Here is a 25628-nt window from a genome sequence, read left to right as displayed (position 1 = left end):
TTTTTTAAAAATTATCACATTAAGATTCAGAGCAATTATATGTTTATACTGATTTTTGGAAAATTGGCTTGAATACAGCTTTCTTGACTCCTAATTTACTGCTGTCTCTTTGTGAATACAAATGTTTTGTTAATTTTCGGTAAGTAAAGTAAGCATGATTTTCTCATAAAATGCTTCAAATCAGCTTCAAAATGCTTCTTTAATTTTCCAAATTCATATATATATTTAATGGATTTCAAGCAACAGCTGGTTTAGTTTGATAGTTTTTCAATTTTGCTACTTCAATGAAGATTTAGGAGGAAAAAGGAAGAGAGGAGGTTAGAGAAGGAAAAAGAAAAGAAAGAAGAGATCATACAGAGAGCTAGTTTAGAGATGAAGGAGCTGCAGAGAATAATGGAGGATAGAATAGATTATCAAGATTAAGAGAAAGATCAGAATCTGGGTTGAAGGAGACAAGAATTGGGACAGGAGTCAAGAGTGAGATTTGATAGGTAAAGGGGCTATGACATATAGGGGTTTTCTCCGGAAGGTATATTAATAGAGTACTATTCCAAAGTTATTCTCTTTAAAGAGAACAATTCTGGGAAAACATGATTTAAAAAGGGAAGAATTCTTGAGCTTTATGTGGGAATCACAAAGTGATCACATAAAAATGTTCATCTTATTTTTGTTAACCCTCACCTGTTTATTTAATGGCTAGCGTGATACCTTTCTAAAAAATCTGAATGTGTTGACCACATATTGGCATCGATTTTTAAAGGAGGCACTATGTTAAATAATACACTAGAGACTGATAGTAAGTAATAAAATGTATTCTTTTTTTTTTTTTTCTAGGAGAGAGAGACAGCGTGAGCAGGGGAGGGTCAGAGAGAGAGGGAGTCACAGACTGAAACAGGCTCCAGGCTCTGAGCTGGCAGTCAGCACAGAGCCCGACGTGGGGTTCGAACCCACGAACCGCGAGATCATGACCTAAGTGAAAGTCGGACGCTTAACCGACTAAGCCACCCAGGCGCCCCATAAAATGTATTCTTGCTATGTCTCTCAGACATGGATTGGCAGCGTTTCTGAACTAAATTTAATTTATTTATCATAAATTTGAATGGGCGATATATTGTTTCATCATGTCATCATGTCATATACTGAACCTCATATATGAGGTTCATCATATAGAACCTCAGTCTTCAATATCACTTTCTCAGAAGCCTAGCTTCACCTCTGGAGAGTAGATTAACAGATCCTCTTTCAATACAGTGTCATACTACCATGTTTTTCTCTGTATTATTAATCACTATGGTAATTAAGTGTATTACTGGTATTATTTAGAAAATGTATATCTCTCCCATTAGAATTCAAACTCCATGAAAATGATAGGTATTGTGGGGACACCTGGGTGGCTCAGTTTGTTAAGTGTTCAACTCTTGATTACATCTTAGGTTCGTGAGATTGAGCACCACATTGGGCTCTGTACTGACAGCATGGAGTCTGTTTAGGATTCTCCCTCCCTCTCTATGCACCTCCCCTGCTCACACTCTATCTCTCTCTCTCTCTCTCAAAATAAATTAACACAAGAAATTTAAAAAATTAGAAAAGTAATAAAGTGGGTATTGTATATTTCTCATTCATGACCATAACCCTAGCACTGAGCAAGGTACCTGGCATAAAGTAAGTATGCAAGATATAATTGTTAAATGCATCAATAAATAAATACTATACCACTGCAGAGAAAAAAAATAAATACCAAGTTAAAAAATGAGGCTTGTTTTGTTTTGATATTAGCCAAAACAGTCTTATCTTTATGAAGATTTCTTTTCTTTTTTAAAAAAAATTTTAATGTTTGCTTTTGAGACACAGAGAAAGAGACAGAGCATGAGCATAGGAGGGGCAAAGAGAGGGAGACACAGAATCCAAAGTGGAATCCAGGCTCTGAGCTGTCAGCACGGAGCCCAATGCTGGGCTCAAACTCACAAACTATGAGATCATGACCTGAGCTGAAGTTGGACACTTAACCAACTGAGCCACTCAGGCACCCCAAAGATTTATTTTCAATATAAAAAAATGTAGTATTAGAATTCATTGGATTAATTTAATTTATAGTTAACCTATTAAACAAATACACATTTAACATTTGTTTATTTTCTAAAAGGAGCTCTCTTTAATTCTTTATTGTTTGTCAAAGTGCTAATAGTGTGATTATCCTATGATCTCATTTAATCCACTTCAAGAGGGTGCTAAAACTATCTTTCATTTTACAGTTGAAAACTGAAGCCTAGAGAAGTTAAATACCTTGTTCACATTCATACAATTAATGACTGCCCTATTAGAGCACTGGATATCTGGGACATATGTAGTATTAACAAAATAGTGTACCAAGGAATTTGCCCCAAACAAGGATTAATATATTCATGGTCATGCAGAATGTGGCCGTATAATATTATATTTAAGAATTGTGCTTTTAGGGGTGCGTAGGTAGCTCAATCGGTTGAGTGTCCAACTTCAGCTCAGGTCATGAAATCGTGGTTCATGAGTTCAAACCCTGCATCAGGCTCTGTGCTGACAGCTCAAAGCCTGGAGCCTGCTTTGGATTCTGTCTCTCTCTGTTCCTCCCCTACTTGTACTCTCTCTCTCTCTCTCAAGAATAAATAAAGATTTAAAAAAAAAAGAAAGAATTGTGCTTTTGGACTTACTTAAAAGATTGAGTTTCATCTGTACCTGTTATCCGGGTGACCCTGTGTATTTTATTTAATTTTTTTTTTAAATTTCAGTTTCCTCTATCTTAAAATATACTTGATATCACGGCCTCATTAAAGTGAGACTATACAATATGTGGAGTCTGGAAGCCAGTAGAAACTCAGGGAATTTGAATTCCTTTTTCTTTCCTATTTCCTATTTACATTTCCCCTTTCTCTTCTACTCTAGCCAGACTACCAAAACCCAGTTCCCTTTGTAGGACCTGTGCACATACACATTAGAGAGCTATGTGCTATTTAGTAAGTTCAAGGCAAATTTGAAAATTGCTAAAGGAGGGATGGTTGAAATTTAAATATGACTAATACCAGCTTTATACTGTTTTACTTGGCTTCCGACTCCAGAATGCGCACACACGCATGCATGCACGCGCACACACACACACACACACCCCATTTCCTGAGGAACTATGTGCCTTTCTTTATGCACCCTGCCTTAATTCTATCCCCAGTTCACCCCTTCTCTGGATTACTTATCCATTTTTGGTTTTAGAGTACATTATTGCATTTTGGAAACAACTTCCTTAGTGTTCTAAATATTATTTATATCTTTACATAAACTATATTAGTATTTTCCACAAATGTTGCCCTAAAATATTCACTATTTAGGGGAGATAGTCAAGGAAAATCTTCTTGTTGTCACTATAGTCTATGAAATCATAATTATTTTGGACTGGAAAAGAAAACTAATTACCAGATGCCTATGCTTATATATCTGCAAGATCTTTCTTCTCCTTCATCTGTATTTTTCTGATTTATTTTTGATGCTGTTCAGATGTATTAATCTGTAAGTTGCCTCAAACCGTCTTTTGAAATAAAACTGGCTAAATTAAAGTAAATAAACATTTTATACCTAATTATAAATTTGAATATGATGATGGGGAGTTATCAAGTTCAGGAATGTATTTTTCTATAATACCAGTATTATAATAGCTTATGTAAATATTAATTTATTAGAAATAAATCAACTAGGGGCACCTGGATGGCTCAGTCAGTTAATTGCCCAACTCTTTATTTTGGCTCAGATCATGATCTTCTGGTTTGTGAGCTCGAACCCCACATCAGCCTCTGCACTGACAGCATGGAGCCTGCTTGAGATTCTCTTTTTCCCTGTCTATGCCTTTGTCTCTCTCTCTGTTTCAAGTAGATAAATAAATAAATATACAAACCGTAAAAAAAGGGAAATCAACTAGAAGGGAAAAAATGAAAAAGCAGAAACATATGAACGGTTAATCTTTCTAAATATTACTATGAAGTTTTTAAAAGCTGATTACCTGTTATTGTTTAGTATTTGTCAGTAATGTATATCTCTGTGTGTTCAAGTCACTGTCACTTGTTTTGATCTGGAGCAGAAATTAGATTCATTCTAGAAGTAAGGGAGGATTTTTAATCTTGCTTGAAAGACATGGATATGTGTATATCTAGGTACTTCTGTTTATATGGATTTAAATATAATTAGCTAATTTATAGTGATTTCTTCTGAAGAAGAGCAATGTCGTGTTCAGATGAGATGTGTAATAATTTCACCTAATACCTTACCTATGTTTCACCAGAGAGAGTGATTTAGTTTGGCTTTCTGCTTTCTGAACCTTGGTCTGCTTAACTTTTTGGATCCTCTGCTTTGAAAAAGACCTAAGTTCTCTCCAAACTTTGGTAGGATATTTTATAGGCATTAATGCTTTGAAAAATCACTTTTGGTGATTTTTGGTGATCTTTGTGAGGAAGCAGAGAAATATGGATCAATTTACAAACAAATGATATGAATATTAATTACTTAATCATGAAGGGTAATCACTATTAGAGTGGGTTATTATTTGATTTATATTTGTCTCTTTTATATCAAACTGAAAACTTTCACTTTTCTCTCACTGCTAGTCCCTATGGTCCCTTACGACTCCCCAAACACACACACATGCATGTACAAACAGGCATGCACATACATACACAGGTACAAACACCCCTTCAGGTTTGCCTTTCCTAATCTTAATTGTGCAGATAACCACGCTTGTTAAATATAGATAAAATTAGAGAAAAAAGAGACTTGAAACTTTTTCAAATATTTTTTAAGCAAAAGCATAATTGGAAGCATTTAGCATATAATGGTACAATATGCTATCTTTTCCTACTTATTTCCTAGAGAATGCCTGATTAGACTTACAGGTAATACAAATAGAGGCAATTTTTATACAATATTTAATAAGCTTAGTACAATTTAGACCTTCAGGGAAAGAAAACATTGTGTGGTAATATTGAATGTATAGAACCAGGGCTCAGTGGGTATAATATGATTAAGCAACATATTAATTTACATAAAATAAAGTTGTGTGGATTGAAATCCAGAAAATAATGTGATACTGAAAAGAAGACTTCAAAATCATATTTTATAGTAACCCCCTACCTGTGTTTTGAAATTTATATTATTACAGATTTTTAGTAGTTGAATTAACAATCTGTCTCACTAACGTTTTGTGCCGCTTGCTACCTAATTTTATTTGAAATTAATATATACAGTAGCCTCAGTATAATTCTCAGTGTCTGAAAATCCAGCTACATTTTATCATTGGTGACATTACTGTCTAGTATTTGATAGGATCATTAGATTATATTGATCATTTCCAATTTCTCACTGAATCATTTTCAGTTGACTGACAAAGTATAATTTCTGTTGATAAAGCACAAACAAAAAAATACATATTTTTCTTCAGTGCTTAATTAAATTCAAATTCAAATATGAGTTTTTTTTAATTTTAAAAAATGGAGTAGGTAGATATACTTACTTTTCAATAGCAGTAGCCAATCGAGTATCTTCCTTTTGAAAATGTTATTTTTATTGTAATTTAAGACTCTATTCTTTTATTTGACATACTCTGTCTTCTTCATAATAGAAAGCCTTAAAGTACCTTCTTTGCTCAAGGTCGATTTACTGCCTGAGTCGAAATACCTAGATCAAAGCCTGTGGGTTGGGGGCACCTGAGTGTCTCAGTCGGTTAAGAGTCCAGACTTTGTCTCAGGTCATGATCTCATGGTTCCTAAGTTTGAGCTTCACATTGGGCTTACTGCTATCAAAGTGTCAGCTCAGAGCCCACTTGGGATCTTCTGTCCCCCTCTCTTTACTTCTCCCCTACTTGTGCTCTCTTTCAAAAAAAAAAAAAAAACCAGCAAAAAAACCCCACATTAAAATAAAAATGTGGTTTTTGTCTCATGGTGTTATGATGTGCTATTTGATAGCTATTCAGCTTCAAAGCTTATAGAATAACTAAGAAAAAGTCATTATTTTATTTATATTTTTATATTTAGCTACCCTTTAATAATATCTTCTACTAATTATATATCACCAGTAGCTCTAATAATATTCACTGGACAAAGTTGCTTATTTTGAAAATTTCAAAAGTTACTCAAGGACCCAAGATAAAAACATGTATGCAAATATGTTTAAATTACAAAATGTAACTTCATCTAATAAATGTTGCCATATCTGATTATACTTGCTCACAAGAAAATTTGACTATGTTTTAATTGACCATAAAGTTCATTGGCAGAATGTGAGACAATCAACAGTATTTTATTTTAGGAATATTTCTAAAAACCTTAATATTGGAATTATCTACATAACAAAATTTCCTTAATAAATTTTCATTACTTGATTACAGGTTGAATAGTTCAGACATCTAACTCAATTAGAATCCTGATTATTTTGATTGCCAAAACTTCTTAAATGTATATATTATACAGTCAATATTCATTTTTTATATCAGATACCTGCTATTTAAACATTTTTAGTGGTTTGTGATTCATAAGAAAACTGAATTTTATTAGCTTTTTCTGAATTTTAGCAATTTTGGTTTTGCTTAATAAAAAATATGAGTAAACTAATCAATTAACTTGGTAGTATAGATGACATAGAATTAGTTTCTAACTTACATGTTAATTAGTTCAAGATATAAAGTTTAAAGGTTACTTCTTATACACATTCTTCCTGACCCCCAAGATATATTATGGTGGCATCACCTTCTTAAATTTAGAGTCTAACTCTTCTAATTGTTTGAAAACTAGTCTTTGGTTTATAAGAATAGGCTTTGAAAACCCTGCATCAGTGGGGAAGTCTTAAAAATCAAAGTCCTACCTTTTCTGCTGGAACAGACCAGAATAAAACTGCTCTTAAATTTTGCTTTATGTTTTATGGGACTCTAATCAACTGGATATATCAACTGTGTTATGGACTGTCTGATGACATTTTGAGGTAGAAAATGTGAATTGCCTTTTTTATTGTACACTTTGCCAGACATTTTCATACTTTGATCAAACCATGCAGTTGAGATGATTCAGTTCATTTATTACTACAGGGCATGCTGAGTACTATTTCTAATTCAGTCATAATTTAGAATACATCATAACCCCTCTTCTTTTCAGTCCCCTTGCCTCAAAAGAAGGAAAAGTGGAATTTATGGGTGCAGAATTTGAAAATTATGATAGTAGAAATAGTAATAGACATCTTTCAAAAATTTGTGTTTCCACTGGTATCTATTTCTTAAGCTGTTCTGGAGTTCTAGTTAAAAGGCAAATCTTAGATTCAGTGAACTAGTTCATTCATGTACAGGCTAAACGATTTCATTGTCCATGGGCCTGCTAGAAGGTAGCTTGCAAAGCACAGTGCCTCAATCTAGGCTCCTTACCTATTTACATTTTTTAAAAATGTTTATTTATTTACGAGAAAGAAACAGAGAGAAAACAGGGGAGAGACAGAAAGAGAGGAAGACCCAGAATCTGAAGCAGGGCCCAGGATCTGAGCTGTAAGCACAGAGCCCAATGCAGGGCTCAAATCCACAAACTCTAAGATCATGACCTGAGCCAAAGTCTGATGCTTAACCGACTGAGCCACCCAGGTACCACATGTATTTAGATTCTTTACATGTATTTAGATTGTTCCACTTGGTTTTGAAATCTGAGTACCTTTGAGATAAAATGAGAAGAAGTTTATCTCCAATAATCTATGGTAAGTATTTTATAATTGTATAATACATGTTAGGCACTGCTTGGTGCAGAAAAGAGTTGCTATAGCACAATTAAAACTGCTATTATTAAGGTCACCTGGGTGGCTTGGTCGATTAAGCATCTGACTTTGGCTCAGGTCATGATCCCACAGTTTGTGAGTTTGAGCCCTGTGTCAGGCTCTGTGCTGACAGCTCAGAGCCTGGGGCCTGCTTCAGATTCTGTGTCTCCCTCTTTCTGCTNTTGTTCCACTTGGTTTTGAAATCTGAGTACCTTTGAGATAAAATGAGAAGAAGTTTATCTCCAATAATCTATGGTAAGTATTTTATAATTGTATAATACATGTTAGGCACTGCTTGGTGCAGAAAAGAGTTGCTATAGCACAATTAAAACTGCTATTATTAAGGTCACCTGGGTGGCTTGGTCGATTAAGCATCTGACTTTGGCTCAGGTCATGATCCCACAGTTTGTGAGTTTGAGCCCTGTGTCAGGCTCTGTGCTGACAGCTCAGAGCCTGGGGCCTGCTTCAGATTCTGTGGCTCCCTCTTTCTGCTCCTCCCGCCCCCCCCCCCAACTAAATAAACATTAAATAAGAAGCAGAAGATGACTGCTATTCTTAGAAGCACCTGCCTACAATATTGGCCCCAGTTAGCAGTTGAGAACTTGGCCTTGGGGAGAGTTCTCACCTTTCCCAGAACTGAAAACAGTGGTCACTACACCTAAATTCTTCATCCAAACAATAAGTCTTATACTGTACACCGTTGCCTTCTGGAAATCTAGGTTTTAATATGTACAAAGACAGAAGATACCCAATCACCAGCTTCCAATAAAATCACTGGAAACTGGGTTTCTAATGAGTAATATTTCACAAGTGTTGTGACAGTTTGCTGTTGGAAGAATTAAGTGTGACTCCATCAGGAGAGGTCTCTTGGAAGCTTGTGTCTAGACTCCTCTGAACTTTGCCCCATGCATCTTTTCCTTTGCTTATTTTACTTTTTATCCTTTTGCTATAATAAATCAGAACCATGAGCAAAATTATATGCTGAGTCCTGTGTGTCCTCTTAGTGAATCACTGAACCTGGAGGTTCTGGAGAATTTCTGACATAGCTTTCCTCTTATAACTTAAGTTCAGTGATCTGGGATAAATATACTTACGTAGTAGCTAAATACATTGTCTATTTTAAGTTGGATGTTTACATAGTGGTAGAAAAAGAGAGGGGAAAGCTACATTTTTCTTTCCAGTGGCAATATAAACACTCTGTGACCTTTTATTTCTCAACTTTGAACTCGGGATTGTCTGTGAAAGTACTCGTATATGGTCCAGTTATTTTATATACTTAGTTCTCAGTCTTCCTGGTTCTCTGTCTTGTTAGATCTCTAAAGTTCTCATTCTGTACAAGCAGTCTGTGTCTTGAAGTTAGTTGCATCAGGATACTGAGTTTACAAAGAGTGAATTAGTCTGCTTTATCATGTAAGATGATAAGACAGATCAAATTGGAATCACAGAACTATTAGGAACATATTTGAGTCTGTCCATCCCCACTATTTCCGAACCAATAGTTCATTTTTTCTTAATCACTGAAAGCTAATTGTTTATAAAACATTATAAGATTTATAAGACTAGTTGTTTCTACTTAACTCCTCTTAATAACCTAGTTTTAGAAAATGTATATAAACTTGTTTTCCATTTGCTGCCACCAACTTAATTTTTCTGAATGTATTTCCTGAGATTGTGTTATAAAAAATAAAACTCTCTAGATTTTATTTCTTTTTGTTCTAGATAGTTTGGTCTCCTATACAATTTTGTATATCTCTTTTCTGTCTCTACAGATAACACATCTATTTTATACTTCATCCGTGATTTATAAAACATAAAATAAGTTATTTTGAAACCACTACAAATTTGATTTATTCCTGTCAGTTTAATCTTACAGTGATTTTTTTTCTCCCCAGGATTGTTGATTTGTTTAGACATTGTTTCAGGTTAAGAGCATTTTTTAAAAGTTTATTTTAAGAGAAAGAGATTGCACATGTGCAGAGGAGAGGCAGGGGGAGGGGAGAAGGAGAGAGACAGTGAGAGAGAGGGAGAGGGAGAGGGAGAGAGAGAGGGGGAGAGAGAGAGAGAGAGAGAGAGAGAGAGAGAATATCAAGCAGGTACCACGCTGTCATCATGGAGCCAGATGTGGGGCTTTAACTCATGAACCATGAGATCATGACCTGAGCTACAAACCAAGAATCAGATGTTTAACCACCCAGGTGCCCCAGCTTAAGAGAATTTTAAGCTATAAAATATAAAATTTAGTTCTTTTTTAACCCATTACATTTTGCTAATTTAGGTGCTCCATTGTCATTGTTGTTTCCTTTCAGATTATCACCGGGAATTCTTTTCCTATTCATCCATGCCACGAATCTGTCTACTCTTGTAGTCACAGCTAAATCTTTCTTTTTTCTTTTACTATGTTATGTGAAGTTTTATTACTGTTTTTGGTCAAGAAGAGAATAAATAGTACAGTAACAGGAATCAATAGGCCATTTAATAATGGTGCCCTTAATCAACTTTGTGATATTGGACAATGCTTTCTTTATGAAATTCACATCATCTCCCTTTTTCATTTTTATTGGATTGCACTATTATTGGCTTTTTTCTTTTATCTTTGAGATATTATGACACAGGTTTTAGATTTAAACCTGTGTCTACCTGTGAAGCATTCAGTCAGTAATATTTATATTAGAAATTGACAGCAACTGTCTACAAACCCAAGTCAATGAGTAAATAGGGCCAGTACCAGAAAATGTGGAGTAGTGGGGACCAGAAAGAGCTAGGAGGTACATGTTCCATCTCCAGGCATTCAAAGTAAGAATTTGAAGTACTGTGCAAGGTAAATAACACAGTAGTGCATGCCAGATAAGACCCAGGGACACTTTGGCTTACATATTCATATCTTCATATGTCTACCCAAGATATGTAGCATTTAAACAAGGTTTTGTTTCTACTCTAGGTTATTTTTGACTAAAAATATCTTTCACTTTACCTTTCAGAAGTAAAATAGACATTACCAGTTAAATAGCCAAGTTAGAAAAGTATGTCCTTTTCAATATATCGTTTACAAAGAATTATTGATTCCAAGTTTCTTCATGTCTTCTTTCTGAAGTATTCCTTTAGCAACCTGGTTGAAAAGTATAGACATACTTCTTTTTCCATTTTAATGTGAACCAAAGTAGCTCTAAAAGTCAGTTTGTTAATTTAAATAAAACTTCAAAAAGTATATAGATATTAGTCCTCTAAAAAATAGAGTAATTTTGATCTTATTCAGGCATAGAATACCTCTTTGTTTAATTTCTTTTTGTTAAACAGAGCGGTTTTTTTAACTTAACCCCAAAAATGAATATGTACTTGTAGAAACATTAGCAAATTCTACCCTCATCATGGGTTGGACCTAGTAATCTAAAACCTCCTGGCTGCCTTTCATATCTACCGGATTGCATGTATTTCTGGTTGATGTTTTTTTTTTTTTTTTTTTTTATTTTTTTTTTTAACTTTCAGTAAGTTTGCAAAGCTCAAAGTAGCTTATTTAAAGCACTTAATTACTAACAACATTCATCGTTCCCTAAAGTTTGGATTTACTCTTCTGAAGTTGATTGTGATGACTTAATCTCCACTTATGTCAGATTGCTCTTTAATATATGGAAGGTTTAAAAAATCACATAAATTTTAACTGGGTTAAAGATTTGTGTTCACTATAACTGCCTNAATGTTTTTCAGGTTGATGTTTTTTTTTTTTTTTTTTTTCATTTCTTTTTTTAACTTTCAGTAAGTTTGCAAAGCTCAAAGTAGCTTATTTAAAGCACTTAATTACTAACAACATTCATCGTTCCCTAAAGTTTGGATTTACTCTTCTGAAGTTGATTGTGATGACTTAATCTCCACTTATGTCAGATTGCTCTTTAATATATGGAAGGTTTAAAAAATCACATAAATTTTAACTGGGTTAAAGATTTGTGTTCACTATAACTGCCTTGTCATTAAGCTAAATGAGGTATTAAAGTCTTAAAACCAGAGTTATAATAAGATAAAGAACTCACCATAACTGTATGACTAAAGAAACTACTAATTGATGATGCTTTCTTTTCAGTTGTCCGAAATAGGCTTGTTTCCTGTGGCGTTTTTAATTGAGTTATAACAATTTCTTGTTTTCCTTCTGTTTTTATGGATGTAGAACTCTAACTTGTAAAACTTTTTTTCTTTATTGTACATGTGTGTTTTAGTAATTAGGTCTCTTTTCTTTACTCTCAAAAAAACAATAACCTTGTAAATGTAATAATATTGGTTACCATGTGGTTTACTTCGTCTTTTTTTTTAATTCTTAATGTATCTCTTTGAAAATGTAGAAGGAGGAAATATTTTAAGCAGATATTGAAGACAGTTTTTCTAATAATGAAATTATATTTTCTGAAAGGAAGAACCATATACTGGTTATATTATATGAAAAATTGTGATGAAAATTTAGAGATGAGTAATAGATTTTATTCACTGTTGTTGTTGTAAGCATTACTATGTAGTAATCACCGTAAGGTTGCTGAGGACATAGCTTTGAACAAGAGAGTCCCTGCACTTGGACCCAACTTACAAATTTTTTTCTCAAATTTTCCTAGACATCACATGATTTTGCAACTAAAGAAATTTAGTAATGCTTAGAATGAATTTCATCAAGCCAATGTGATAAATATTAATGCTTTTCTGGTTTAAGACATATTTCTTTGAACATCATGGTTTCTAAGATAGAAATTTATAATCAATACTTAGCAAATACTGTGTAACAAAGAAACCACAATATACAATGTGTTGTAATATATATATTTTCTAATATTTTAGCTGGGAAGTTTTAAGATTCCTTCTGTCAAACATAAGATGGTGGTTAGAAGAATATGGCTTTGATGGATTTCGTTTTGATGGTGTGACATCCATGCTGTACCATCACCATGGGATGGGTAGGTAAACTGATATATTATAGATGCAAATAATGATTTTTCTTTACTGGAAGATTAAAACCAGGTTTAGGGTTTAGTTTCAGAGCTGCAATGACCATTATTGTTAGTTTGATTTTTATTAGTTCCAATGTGTATGTCTTTTTTCTGCAGACTTCTGATCCCTTTTTGGCAAGATGTCAGATATAAATATATTTTATAAGTAAATAAAAGATAATACTTTTCTTTGAAATAAATCTCCTTAATAATATGCTATCCTTATCATGTAGTTTTCTTTTAAATATGTTTTATTTATTCATTTATTATTTTTATTTACTTTTTATTCATATATAATAAACAGTGTTAGATTAGTTTCAGGCATATAAAATAGTGATTCAACAATTCTGTACATTACTCCGTGCTCATCACAATAAGAGTATGTTTAATCCTATTCACCTATTTCACCCGTTCTCACATCCACCTCCCCATCAATTTATTCTGTGTATTTAAGAGTCTGATTTTTGGTTTAGCTCTATTTTCTATGTTCATTTGATTTGCTTCTTAAATTCCACATAAGACTGAAATCATATGATATTTGTCTTTCTCTGACTGAATTATTTCACTCTACATTATACCTTCTAGGCCCATCCATGTTGTTACACATGGTAAGATTTTACTCTCTTTAATGGCTGAGTAATATTCCATTGTTTGTATGTATATATGTCTATATATTCACAACTTTTTTATCCATTCTTCTCTGGGTAGATACTGTTTCCATATTGTGGCTATTGTAAATGATGCTACAGTAAATATAGCAGAGCATATACCTTTCTGAAATAGTGTTTTTGTATTGTTTGAGTAAATACCCAGTAGTGGAATTACTGGATCATATGGTAGTTCTATTTTTAATCTTAGGGAGGATCCTCCATCCTGTTTTCCACAGTGGCTGTACGAGTTTACATTCCCAAAAATAGTGTATGAGGATGCCTTTTTCTCCACATTCTCACTCATACTTATTTCTTGTGTTTTTTATTGAGCCATTCTGACAGGTATGAGGTGATATCTCATTGTGGTTTTGATTAACATGTCCTTGATGATTAGTGATGTTGAACATCTTGTCATGTGTCTGTATGTCTTCATTGAAATAATGTTTATTCATGTCCTCTGCCTATTTTTAACTGGATTTTTGGTGTTTTTGAGGTTTGGTTGTCTACATTTTAAAAAATTTTTTGGATATTAACTCTTTATCAGATGCATAATTTACAGATATCTTCTCCCATTCAGTAGGTTTTCTTTTTGTTTTGTTAATGGTTTCCTTCACCTTGCAAAAGCCTTTTTTTGGGGTGTAGTCCCAGTAGTTTAAATTTGCTTTTGTTTCCTTTGCCAGGGAAGAACTATCTAGAAAGGTGTTTCTATGGCTAATATCAAAGAGATTACTGCCTATGTTTCCTTCTAGGAATTTTATGGTTTCAGAGCTCACATATAGGTCTTTAATCTATTTTGAGATTATTTTTGTGTATAGTATAAGAAAGGAGTCTGTTTCTATTTTTTTTTTTTCTTTTTTGCATGTAGCTGTCCAGTTTTCCCGGCACCATTTATTGAACAGACTGCCTTTTCCCCACTGTATATTACTGCCTTCTTGGTCATAGACTAATTGACCATAAAACTCTGGGTTTATTTCTGCTCTGTCTATTCTTTTCCATTGATATTTGTGTTCATATTTGCACGAGTACTGCTATGTTTTGCTTAGTACAGCTTTGTGGTATTTCTTGAAATTTGAGATTGTGATGGCTCCAGTTTTGTTTTCTTTTTTCAAGATTGATTTGGGTATTTGGGGTATTTTGTGGTTTTATATAAATTTTAGGTTTTATTTGTTCTAGTTCTGTGAAAAATGCTATTGATGTTTTGATAGGAATTTCATTGAGTTTGTAGATTACTTTGGATAGTATAGGCACTTTAGCAATATTGTTTCTCCAAATCCATAAACATGGAATAGCTTTCCATTTGTTTATGTCATCTCTAATTTCTTTCATCAGTGTTTTATAGTTTTCAGAGTACAGGTCTTTCACCTCCTTGTTTATGTTTATTTCTAGGTATTTTATTCTTTTCTAGTGCCACTCTAAATGAGATTGTTTTCTTAATTCCTCTTTCTATTCATTATTAGTATATAGAAATTTAACAGATTCCTGTATATTAATTTTGCATCCTGTTATTTTCCTAAATCCATTTATCAGTTCTAATAGTTTTTGGGTTTTTATATATAGTATCATGTCATCTGCAAATATTAAAACTGGTGAAAAACTGAGAGCTTTTCCTCTAAGATCAGGAACAAGACAGGAAATCCACTCTCACTATTTTTATTCAATACAGCACTAGAAGTCCTAGTGAAAGAAATAAAATATTTTTAAGCAACTCATTTACTGCAGCACCCATAGGATGTGAGCATTACAGCAATTGCAATGAGAAAAAAATAACAACAATAAAAAATAAATTAGAACCTTTGTGAATGTGTGGGTTCCTTTGCAAATTAAACACTGTAGAAAATATGTATAATTTAGATATAGATGTTCACAGTTAAAATTCAATTATAAATTAATTTGTAATGAAAAACATTGATCAGAGATCTTCAGTTTAAATATGCAAAGAGGGGCATGTGGTTTGCTCAGCGGTTAAGCATTGGACTTCGCTTCAGGTAATGATCTCATGGCTGGGGAATTCAAACCCTGCATGGGACTATGCTGACAGCTTGGAGCCTGCTTCGGATTCTATGTCTCCCTCTCTCTTTGCCCCTCCCCCACTTGTAGTCTGTCTTTCTCTCTCAAAAATAAATAAAACATTAAAAAAAATTAAAACTGTGCAAAGAAGTAGGATCACAGAATCCTAATCGCTTAGTAGATAACATGGCGAATAATAATATTTTTTAATGGCCAAATATTAACAAGCAACAACCAGTCTGAGAAAGAGACTTTGTAAATTTTGAAAAGTGGCTGCCAAGAAAGAAGCTATACTCAAAGTATGTTGCTATCTGCTCTTAATCATGGTGCTATGCCCCATAAAATGTTCCTAGGAAGGAAGTTGTATCTATAAAACATGACAGGTTTCACTGATATCCTCCAGTTTGGAGAGAAACTGACTTAAAGAATGAAAAAGGAAAGCATAGCAAAATTTAAGAAAGAGCCTCTCCTAGATCACAACACCTCCTAGATTACATATGCAACTCCTGCACTTCCCTGTAGAACCTCTATCTTCTGATAGTTTGGCATTTTCCAAGGAATTGTAGAGTTAGGGAAATTAACTGAAAAAAATGTTAGGTAAAGTAGTTAACATCAAGACACAAAGTGTTTAATATATAAAATTCAGTGATAAAATGAAGTTCAGCATGTAACATCTTAGGAAGAAAAAGTAATTTACCTATGTGGATGAAAACAATGGCTGAATTCATACTGTTCTATTGCCAATAGCAATGTCTACAAAATTCGTAGGAAAACAAAGTTTGACTCAAGAATTTGATAATTGAGTTGTCATTCAGGTATAAATTTGAAAGAGCTTGATGAATAAAACTTCCATAATTATAATTGAAAACATCACTTAGTGATGGAATCCAGCAAACTGAAAAAACATTGAGTCAAAATGAAAAATTTTGATGTAGGGAAGTGGGGGGAAAGGCAGATGTTGAGCACTAATTTGGTTTAATGAAAAATGAGTAAACAATTCAAGGAATAGAAAGTAAATAGTATAACTCCAATAAGTAATACATACTATAAGAAACCAAAATTAGGATGTGGGGGAAGAGAAGGTAAAAGGAAATGGAGGATGTTAAAATCTTTTTGTCATCATAGGAAATGTGTACTGCATAAGTTGAAGCACATGTTTAAAATAATATAAACATTATGTCTCAATTTTATGATGGTTTTCATATTTGCTTTTCCTTTCTTCAGAGGTATCTCTTGATATGACAAAAAATATATCTAAAAGTTGAAATCTGGAATTCCCTTTGGTATCATTTCACATTTTTGCTTCAAAATTATGTAAAATTGAATTAAAATTTTCAGTTAAAGTGCTTTGTTTTTGAAAAACAAAAATTGATTTGCAGGATTGTCTGAATTCTGAATGTTTGATATGGAGTACTTTTCTAAGTTAGAACATATATTTGCTGATGATAATATTATATGCTATTGAGGCTCATTACACTTTGCTATGATAACAAAACTGATCTCAGTAGACTAACTGGTGGGAACATTTGTGCTGAGTTGAGATTTGCATGTTAACATAATGCATCCATATTGATTTTTTGTTCTCTAGGTCAAGCTTTTTCAGGTGATTACCATGAATATTTTGGACTTCAAGTAGATGAAGATGCCTTGATTTATCTCATGTTGGCAAATTATTTGGTTCACACATTGTATCCCGATTCTATAACAGTAGCTGAGGTAAAACCATAATGATCTCTACCCTCTGACCCCTTTATTATAGAATATTTTGTAGGCATACAATATTTGAATGATTAATCTCATGCTGTCAATAATTGCATAACTAAAATTGGACCCTGACTATAGTGCAACTGTCTTGTATGGGTGGCACATTATTTAGAATTCAGTGTTTTCCTGTTAGGAGATAGTGTGCGCTAATTACTTGTCATCATTCCATTGTTAAAAAAGAAAATGCCAGTAGTTAGAAAGTAAAATATCCTAATCAGTGGACACAGGTCCTTCCGCTGTGAGACCTTCAGCAGAGAAAAGAATTGAATATTAATGTGTGTCTGTTTATTTATTTTTCCTTTCCTGGTTTAATCATTAGAGATGGCATGGATCACTGCCTGCAAGCTTCTCTGAAGTCTCTCTTGTTCTGATGCGATTACCTTTCTTGTTTACGTTATTGCTCTTGGATTGCCAAATGTTCACTAGTTATTCATGATTACTGAAGGTTCATGATTAACTGTCCCAAAGCTGCACTGTAATGATATAATTCGGTATATGCATAATTGACAATTCCCCTCTTGGTGATAAATGTGATAAATTAAGAAGTTTGTTAAATGCTTATGCTAATTTAGATTTAGTTCTAAAATCCCTCTGGTTTTCTGAGTCCTCTCACTAGAAATTATTATTAAAATTGAATTTAGTATGTTAAAACTGTTCTGTACAAAGTGTGGCGGTTGGCATATAAAAATAGCAAGAATATCGTTAGTAGAAGAGTCAGAGTTCAATTGTATTTTCACATTGTTGGCATTTCGTTCATGGGAATGGAATGCAGTAATGACAGCCTTCTTCCTGTGGTATTTATTATTTGTATAGACTTGTTTCTATACACCTTTTCTCAAAACTCCAGATCTTCAACTAGGTGGAATGATTCCTTATTATCTCTGGATAGAGAAAAATTAACCTCCTTTAGACATTTTGCCTTCTAAATATCTTCTGGGACCAGAGAAGTGGATCCTAAATTTCTGGAACAAATTGTTATACAGAATTTTAAAACACACAATTATAGTATCATTTTGATTATCCTATATTATTCCACACTCTCTACCTACTTAAATTCAGTCATATCTTATAAATCTTGTTAATACTTGTGCTAATACTTTATATGCTGAATATCTTTTAATATCAGAGTGTATTTTAAACTTTTGTCTTTATATGGTTTTACCTATCAAACATTAAAAAGTTTGTTGATTATGTTTATGGCAATTCAAGCAGAGACAGTATAAATGAAAAATTACTACAAACAATTAATGACAGCACAAATCAAAATTGGGTACTGAAGAAAAAGAAGCAATTATTTAATACATGAAACTTAAAATTGTTACATTGATCTTTCCGTTCATTTCAAGTAGAGTAGTTTCATCATCTAGGGAGTCCTTTTCTGATTATCAGTGTCTCTAACAATGAAACTTTGAGACTTTAGCCTACTTTATATTACTTGGTTTTAGATTTTTTTTAACAAGATGTGTCTTCAATTTATTCTACTTAAATTGAAAACTACTTCAATTTCAGTATATCACTTTTCTGTCTAGTGAGAGTCTCTACAAAATGTGAAATTGATCCTCATGAACTTGTTTTTTACAAAAGAAATATGGTGTAACAAATAAGTAATGCAATTTATATAAAGTCCTATAGTCGAAATTTAAATTTATTTATAATGACAGTTATTAAAATGGAAGCCTTTTTTCCTAGAATATATCTACCATTTCCCATTGTTCCATTTGCTATATTAATTAAAAAATTTTTTGATTGAATTTTTCTCTCCCTTTGTAATAGTCATAAGTGACCCTTAAATATTAAAAAATAAAGAAACTATTTTAACTTTATTTGGAACACATGATAATTTTTATATGCTATGTTGGTAGGTATCAACCTTTTTATTTAAAATATATTCATTTTATTGGCCTTTATGTTTACCTTTGTTTCTTTTTAAGATTTTAAAAGGATAGTCATAAACTCTCCTCTTTCAAAAGAGAACTACAAATATTTCATATAAATTAATGGAGTAGCTTTCTAAGGATTCAATTTTAGGAGTCAAAACCAACCAGTGTCCAAATATTTTTCTTAGCAGATTCTATTTCCTATCAAAGTATTTCCTGAAACTACCTTTAGAGCAAATATAGAATACACCTTAATGTTTCTGAGAAAAAAAGTATCTGGATCTTTAACACCAGCCTATCACCAGCCTTAGGAAAACTTTTATTAGTCTCATGAGAACTCTCTGTGAAGGCATTTTTTGTCTATAATTCCAGTGACTAACATAAGTAGCTGGTACTTAAAACATATACAGCCAATGTTTATAAGGGATCAAACTAAATTCCTACTGTATCAGTTAAAATGTGACATATTTGATAGATATAACTTCTTTGAAATTTTTTTTCCATTAAACATGCACCCTTTTCACATTTTTGTCCTTTTACAGTTATAACCTATGAAGTGCTATATAGAACTAAGATTTTATTGACAATATTTATTTTTCTTACAGATGTATTCTACTATGCACTAAACTGTATCTTTCTTCCATTAGAAAGCAATTAATAAATTATTTTAGAAGTCCAGAAAAGTCCATATATTTCTTTTTTCCAGCTTTTCTGTGGGAAGAGTTTGGGGATGGTGCTGTAGATGAAGAAGTATTTGAATTAAGTTTCAAAGAGCTCAGAGTGTATAATTATAGAAAGTAAGGATAATGATACAAGAAAGAGTTTGGACAGTGACATACATAGAAAAGCTGTGACAAGCACAGGGAAGAGTGAATATTTCAAACTGGATGATGTATTTAGTACTTGAAATATAATAGTAGAAATCATGCTGGAAAGATATAGGCCTCTATCTTCTGTTTTCTGTGTACTTCAGTTAACAATTATAACAATTATATCACATTATTATTTCATGATAATAAATGTGTATATGTTTATTTAGGTCCTAGTTTATGAATCTCAAAGGTCACGTATTTTGTCTTACTTACCTTCAAATTCCTGACGGCACCTTTATTAATTCACTCATCAAATTTTATTGAGTTCCTGCTTTATGCCAGTTACTCTTCTCCACTCTGAATTCTTGGCATATATATCAGTGAACAACAACACTAACAGTAAAACCCTTGCCCCATGGATCCTACATTCTAACAGCAAGTAAGGAGGCAGATAATCAAATAGGAAATTATATTGTCAATGCTTAAAGTATGATTGTTGAATTGAATCTTTAACTAAAGAATTTGAATTTTTGATTGTTGACTATTGAAAGCCATTGTTGAGCAGTGATAGGGCACAATCTCATAAGTTGCTAATTTGGCAGCAGTTAATATGAAGGAAAACTGGAGATGGGAATTCCTTTCAGAAGCATAAAGGTCTAAGCAAGGAGTAATGAAGATTAAGTAAGATGATGGTTGTATAAATGGAGCAAAACAAAAGGATTTATTTGAAAGATAATATAGAGTTAGAATTGCTAATACATGTCTCACATTTCATCATAGTTGCTACTATAATATACTTTGCTACATCTGGGTCCTTATACCAATTTTTTTTAAATTCCCAATTATCAGTAATCAGGTGGTGGCATGACAGAGGAGGAAGATATTCTGTTGAAGGACCTGACATCTGAGTCCTGACTGTATCATTGAGAAACATATCTTTAGAAACCCCTTCCCCTATGTGAGATTCAGTTTCTGTGTCTTCTAGATGAAGAGGATCCACTAGATAACCTTTAGATCCATTTCAAGTGTGGCCGACTATAGTGAAAGCCATCTTATTGCTTCATTCGTAATATACAGTCTTCTATCTCATCACAAGCTAAGTGCTCACAAAATACGCTCCATGTCAGTACATTATACAGAGAGAACAAACATGACAGATATATACTACATGTATTTTTGTGTTTGAAAGGAAGAGCTAAACGTTCATATAGTGGCTCAAAAATAAGTCTAAAATACTATGTTTTAGCAGTCATCATTTTACTATTTTTTTGTTATCTTTGTTATACGAAGGAAAAGAAAAATAGTCTCATGAGATTGAAGTTGTGCTTCAGTGAAAAGCATTACATAAAAGCTTGGTGGGAAATGCTGTTATAGTTTTAACTACTTTTACAATTATGCTACCAAAACACTCCAAAAAGATATGCATCCATTTACTCTTTTTATTTATTGGGCCAGAATTTACAACCAAAAGAATATTTACTAAGAATTTGAACAATGTAAACTGATAATATTGATGGCTTTGTTTTAGGATGTATCAGGAATGCCAGCTCTCTGTTCTCCAATTTCCCAGGGAGGAGTCGGCTTTGACTATCGATTAGCCATGGCGATTCCAGATAAATGGATCCAGGTAGGATTTTATGTAATTTTTTCCCCATAAATACTATGTATTATGTTGGTTTATTATTATTTCTTTGATTTATTTAATTTGTTATCATTAGTTACGAATATTATAATGGTAGTATTAAAAATTCTCTCATTAATGTGTTGATTCTTATGCTTTTTAATTAGATGTTTTACAAACTTCTAAAAATTCTAGTTTAAAGTGTTCATACTTGTATTATTTAGGCAAGGGGAAAATACTAATATAATGTGAGCTATGTACATGGAATTTTGCATTATCAATCCAGTTTTATGAAACTTCAGTGCTCTATATTTAAAACACATTCAACTTCATCAAAACATCCATTCCTACCTGCAAATCATCAATGTAAAAGTTACTCCTTCATTCCCCTTACTTGCTTCATAGTATGTTTTTACCTGAGCAGATTTAGATTCATCCATTCCTTTATTTAACATTTAAAAATCCTTACCATATGCCAAGAACTAGTAATGCATAACTGTACATGACAACTTGCACATGATTTCTAATACAGTTTTATTAAATTCAATGACAATTAAGTGCTTGGATTATATTTTATTTAATATTTATCTAAAAGACAACTATTGTTATATAGACTTAGATTTGAATAGAACACTTCTGAGTGGCTGTCCATGATGATAGGCTGAATATGCATAAGGAGTCAGCTTTGTATCAAATAATCATAGTTTTCTGATGAGCCCTTTAGTACAGACATGAACTGGTGTCATGGCATCACAATGGTAGATGTGTTTAGCCTTGGATAGAAAAACCAGAGGTCTTGCTATGAAGGAACTAATTATTGTAATACTATCTTAATTTTCTTTCCTGTACCCACCAGACAATTTGTACAATACATAACTATGACATTAAATCTTTACCAACATAATGTCAATGATGACAGGTTTTTTTTTTTAATATTTAATTTAACTTACAAAACATTTTAGTACCTTGTATGTTCAAGGTACTGTACTAATTAGTACCTCATACAAATGGAAAAATATATTGTCCTATGTTTAGGATATGAACATCATTCTTCTTAGATCGTGAATTCTCTAAAGGCAGATATATTTAACTTTATCACGGCTCTAAAGCCCATGTAAGGCAAGGGATCACAGTCTTAATAACTTAAAACATTACTCAGCTGCTATCTCTCATTGTTTCTCATGGTTTCCTCAGAGAACATCTATCATATTTTCCAAGGTCCCCACCTCCACGTTAGGTAAAGGATTGCACAGAAATGTGAATATGGAGAAGTACATATGGAGTACATATGGTAGTACAGCTACCATTTGGATTAATACTCTTGTGTGCTTAACTGGTATTTAAAGAAATAATAGTCATTTATGGGACTAATTTTTTAAATGCGCAAATTACAAAAAAGTAGTAAATCACTGGGGATTTTGTACTATTATTTTAACTTTCTATTTGGGTCCACTTTTGTGATGCAAAAAAGATTTTCAAATAATTACATAAAACAGAAGATAACATAGAAAGGGATAGAGTCAGTGCTCCCAACATGTACAGCAAATATTTGCCTAAGATAGAGAAAATATTACGTAAGAGTTAGTCATCTACAGTCTTGGCAAGGCCATTTGCATCAAAATGGAGCAGAAGCCAGATTGGAGTCTGAGTGGCAACTAAATTAAAGAAGTGTGCGGTCTATTAAGATAGTAATTATTTCATGATAATTAACTTTTAAACTTTCAAATAATAGTTGTTCTTTGTTTAGTTATCATTTTTTTTAGATGTTTTTATTTATTTCTAAGAGAGAGAGAGAGACAGCGTGAGCAGGGGAGGGTCAGAGAGAGAGGGAGTCACAGACTGAAACAGTCTCCAGTCTCTGAGCTGGCAGTCAGCACAGAGCCCGACGCGGGGCTCGAACCCACGAACCGCGAGATCATGACCTAAGCGAAAGTCGGACGCTTAACCGACTAAGCCACCCAGGCGCCCCAGTTATCATTTTTTAAAAGAATGGAACAAAACATTATTCCTGCTAAAATTTTCTTGATTCAAACCTAAAAATGTAGCAAGTATATCTCTCCCTTTTGAAAGTTACAAAAAGATATATTGCATAATAACATTTCACTGTGGTCATTAATCAAGAGGTAGCGGTTGTTACAGGGCGGGAAAAGGTTGAAAAAAGTCCTAAAGTGCACTGATCAAACCATCTGCCCAAAAGCAAACACACGCACACCCCACATCACTGTCATTTGGATAGTCTGTATAAAATCTGTAATTTTAGTAAAAGTTTAACCAAAGATATTTTTGCGACGTGAGTGCACTTATATCTATATGTCAAATGATTTTGATTCTTGACACAGTGATTTAAAGTAAGAACTATAATGATTTATTCAAATTATTTTCTCTCTTGCATTTAGCTACTTAAAGAGTTTAAAGATGAAGATTGGAACATGGGCAATATTGTATACACACTCACAAACAGACGCTACCTTGAAAAATGCATTGCTTATGCAGAAAGCCATGATCAGGTAAATGAATATATGTATAAATTAACTGTGTGTCTCTCTGTATTTATTAACATATCTAATGCAAAAATATCTAAATACAAATATCTGAGATTTAATACAGTTAATATAATTTATAGTTATCTTTATGTGAAGAGAGCTCAGACTTAAAAAACATTTAAAAAATATTTTACAGATCCATAAATTCTAACCTCAAAATGTAGTACTATTTTTACTCAGCAAAACTGTAATTAAAAAATTTTAATTGACAGTTGCAAGTGTTCTCTTACATGTTTTCCTTTGTTGTAGCAAGTGGAATATTGGTGCAGATCCAGGTTAATTTTAATTTCCATTCTAAGTTTCCTTCTAGAGGTTTTCTCACATGCCTTTTGACAAGGTTTCATCATTTTTTCCTGAAATCACTGAAATCTCTTGCTAAGTAATCACGCTGACCCCTATTTCTCCAGCTTTGGCCCATCCTTTCTAATGCAGCCTGAGATATATTCCAAAGGGCAAAGCTCATTTTGTCCAACCCACATCTTTTGATTAAATCTTCTCATTTAAGGCCACTCGTATTGTGGCCAAGCCAAAATTTCCACCTTCATTCTCTGCTCAACTGTCCAAGCATTTTGTCTTCAGTACTATAAAATCCTCACCCATTCCTAACAAGGTCAACCTTTTTCCAATCGGGTACTTTCCCACACACCTGCAAATGCCTACTATACCTGGGGAGCTCCCGTGAAGCCCTCCTGCCCCGACTCCGATGTCATATTCTCCCTGAAGTCTTCATGTAGTTCTATGGGGGAAAACAGTTGCCTGATTCTCCATGCTTTCATCACATTTCAGGCAGACATTTGTTCTCATTACCTTTATATATCCAGCCTTAGCACTGTGACTGCTCCTAGTAGTCGTTCAGTAAACATAAGTAAAGAGAGAAACAAAAGCCATTTAGTTATTTAAAGCCATATTAATTCTCATAAACATAAACAACATAAAATGTACTCATTATGCATTATAAGGGAGACAGTAAACATTTCTGAAATTATTTGCAATATGTGTATTAAGAAAATTGAAGCTTAAATAATAAGCCTGTTATTTTATTTTATTTACTTAAAAAAAATTTTTAATGTTATTATTGAGACAGAAACACAGAATGAGTGGGGGAGGGGCAGAGAGAGAGGGAGACACAGAATCCGAAACAGGCTCCAGGCTCTGAGTTGTCAGCACAGAGCCCGATGTGGGTCTCGAACCCACGAGCCAAGACATCATGGCCTGAGCCGAAGTTGGACACTCAACTGACTGAACCACCCAGGCACCCCAAGCCTGTTATTTTAGCAGAATTTGACCATTTAAGATAAACAGGTAGGTTGTCAGATGTCTCCCCTAATTATTAAGAAAGTGATAAGTAGACCAGAGGTCAGCTACTAAATCCCATGTGCCAAGTTCTTCTTACTGCCTGTTTTGGTAAAAGTCATTGGAAGACGGCCAACCTCATTCACTTATATATTGTCTGTGGCTACTTTTGAGCCATAATGGGAGATTTAAGTAGTGGAGACTGAGAAAGTGGCCCACAGTGCCTAAAATACGTACTATGTAGCCTATACAGAAAGTTTGCTGATTCATGATGTAAACATATATCAAATTTTGTATCTTCTAAAT

The 25628-nt window shown here is 33.2% G+C and overlaps 1 protein-coding gene across 1 annotated transcript in view; it reads left to right on the top strand.

Annotated features, from left to right (window-relative positions):
* Nucleotides 1-25628, top strand: part of GBE1 (1,4-alpha-glucan branching enzyme 1) — a 269814-nt gene that overhangs the window by 173457 nt on the left and 70729 nt on the right. Inside the window, exons 8-11 of the mRNA XM_077750044.1 lie at nt 12607-12722; nt 17001-17128; nt 21394-21492; nt 23883-23993. Of these exons, the coding sequence (XP_077606170.1) occupies nt 12607-12722; nt 17001-17128; nt 21394-21492; nt 23883-23993 (454 nt within the window). The remainder of the gene's footprint in view (nt 1-12606; nt 12723-17000; nt 17129-21393; nt 21493-23882; nt 23994-25628) is intronic.

The sequence above is a fragment of the Crocuta crocuta genome, unplaced genomic scaffold (genome assembly GCF_008692635.1).
Source record: "Crocuta crocuta isolate KB4526 unplaced genomic scaffold, BGI_CrCroc_1.0 scaffold545, whole genome shotgun sequence".
NCBI classification, from domain to species: domain Eukaryota; kingdom Metazoa; phylum Chordata; class Mammalia; order Carnivora; family Hyaenidae; genus Crocuta; species Crocuta crocuta.
This window is presented reverse-complemented; position numbering and strand designations above follow the sequence as displayed.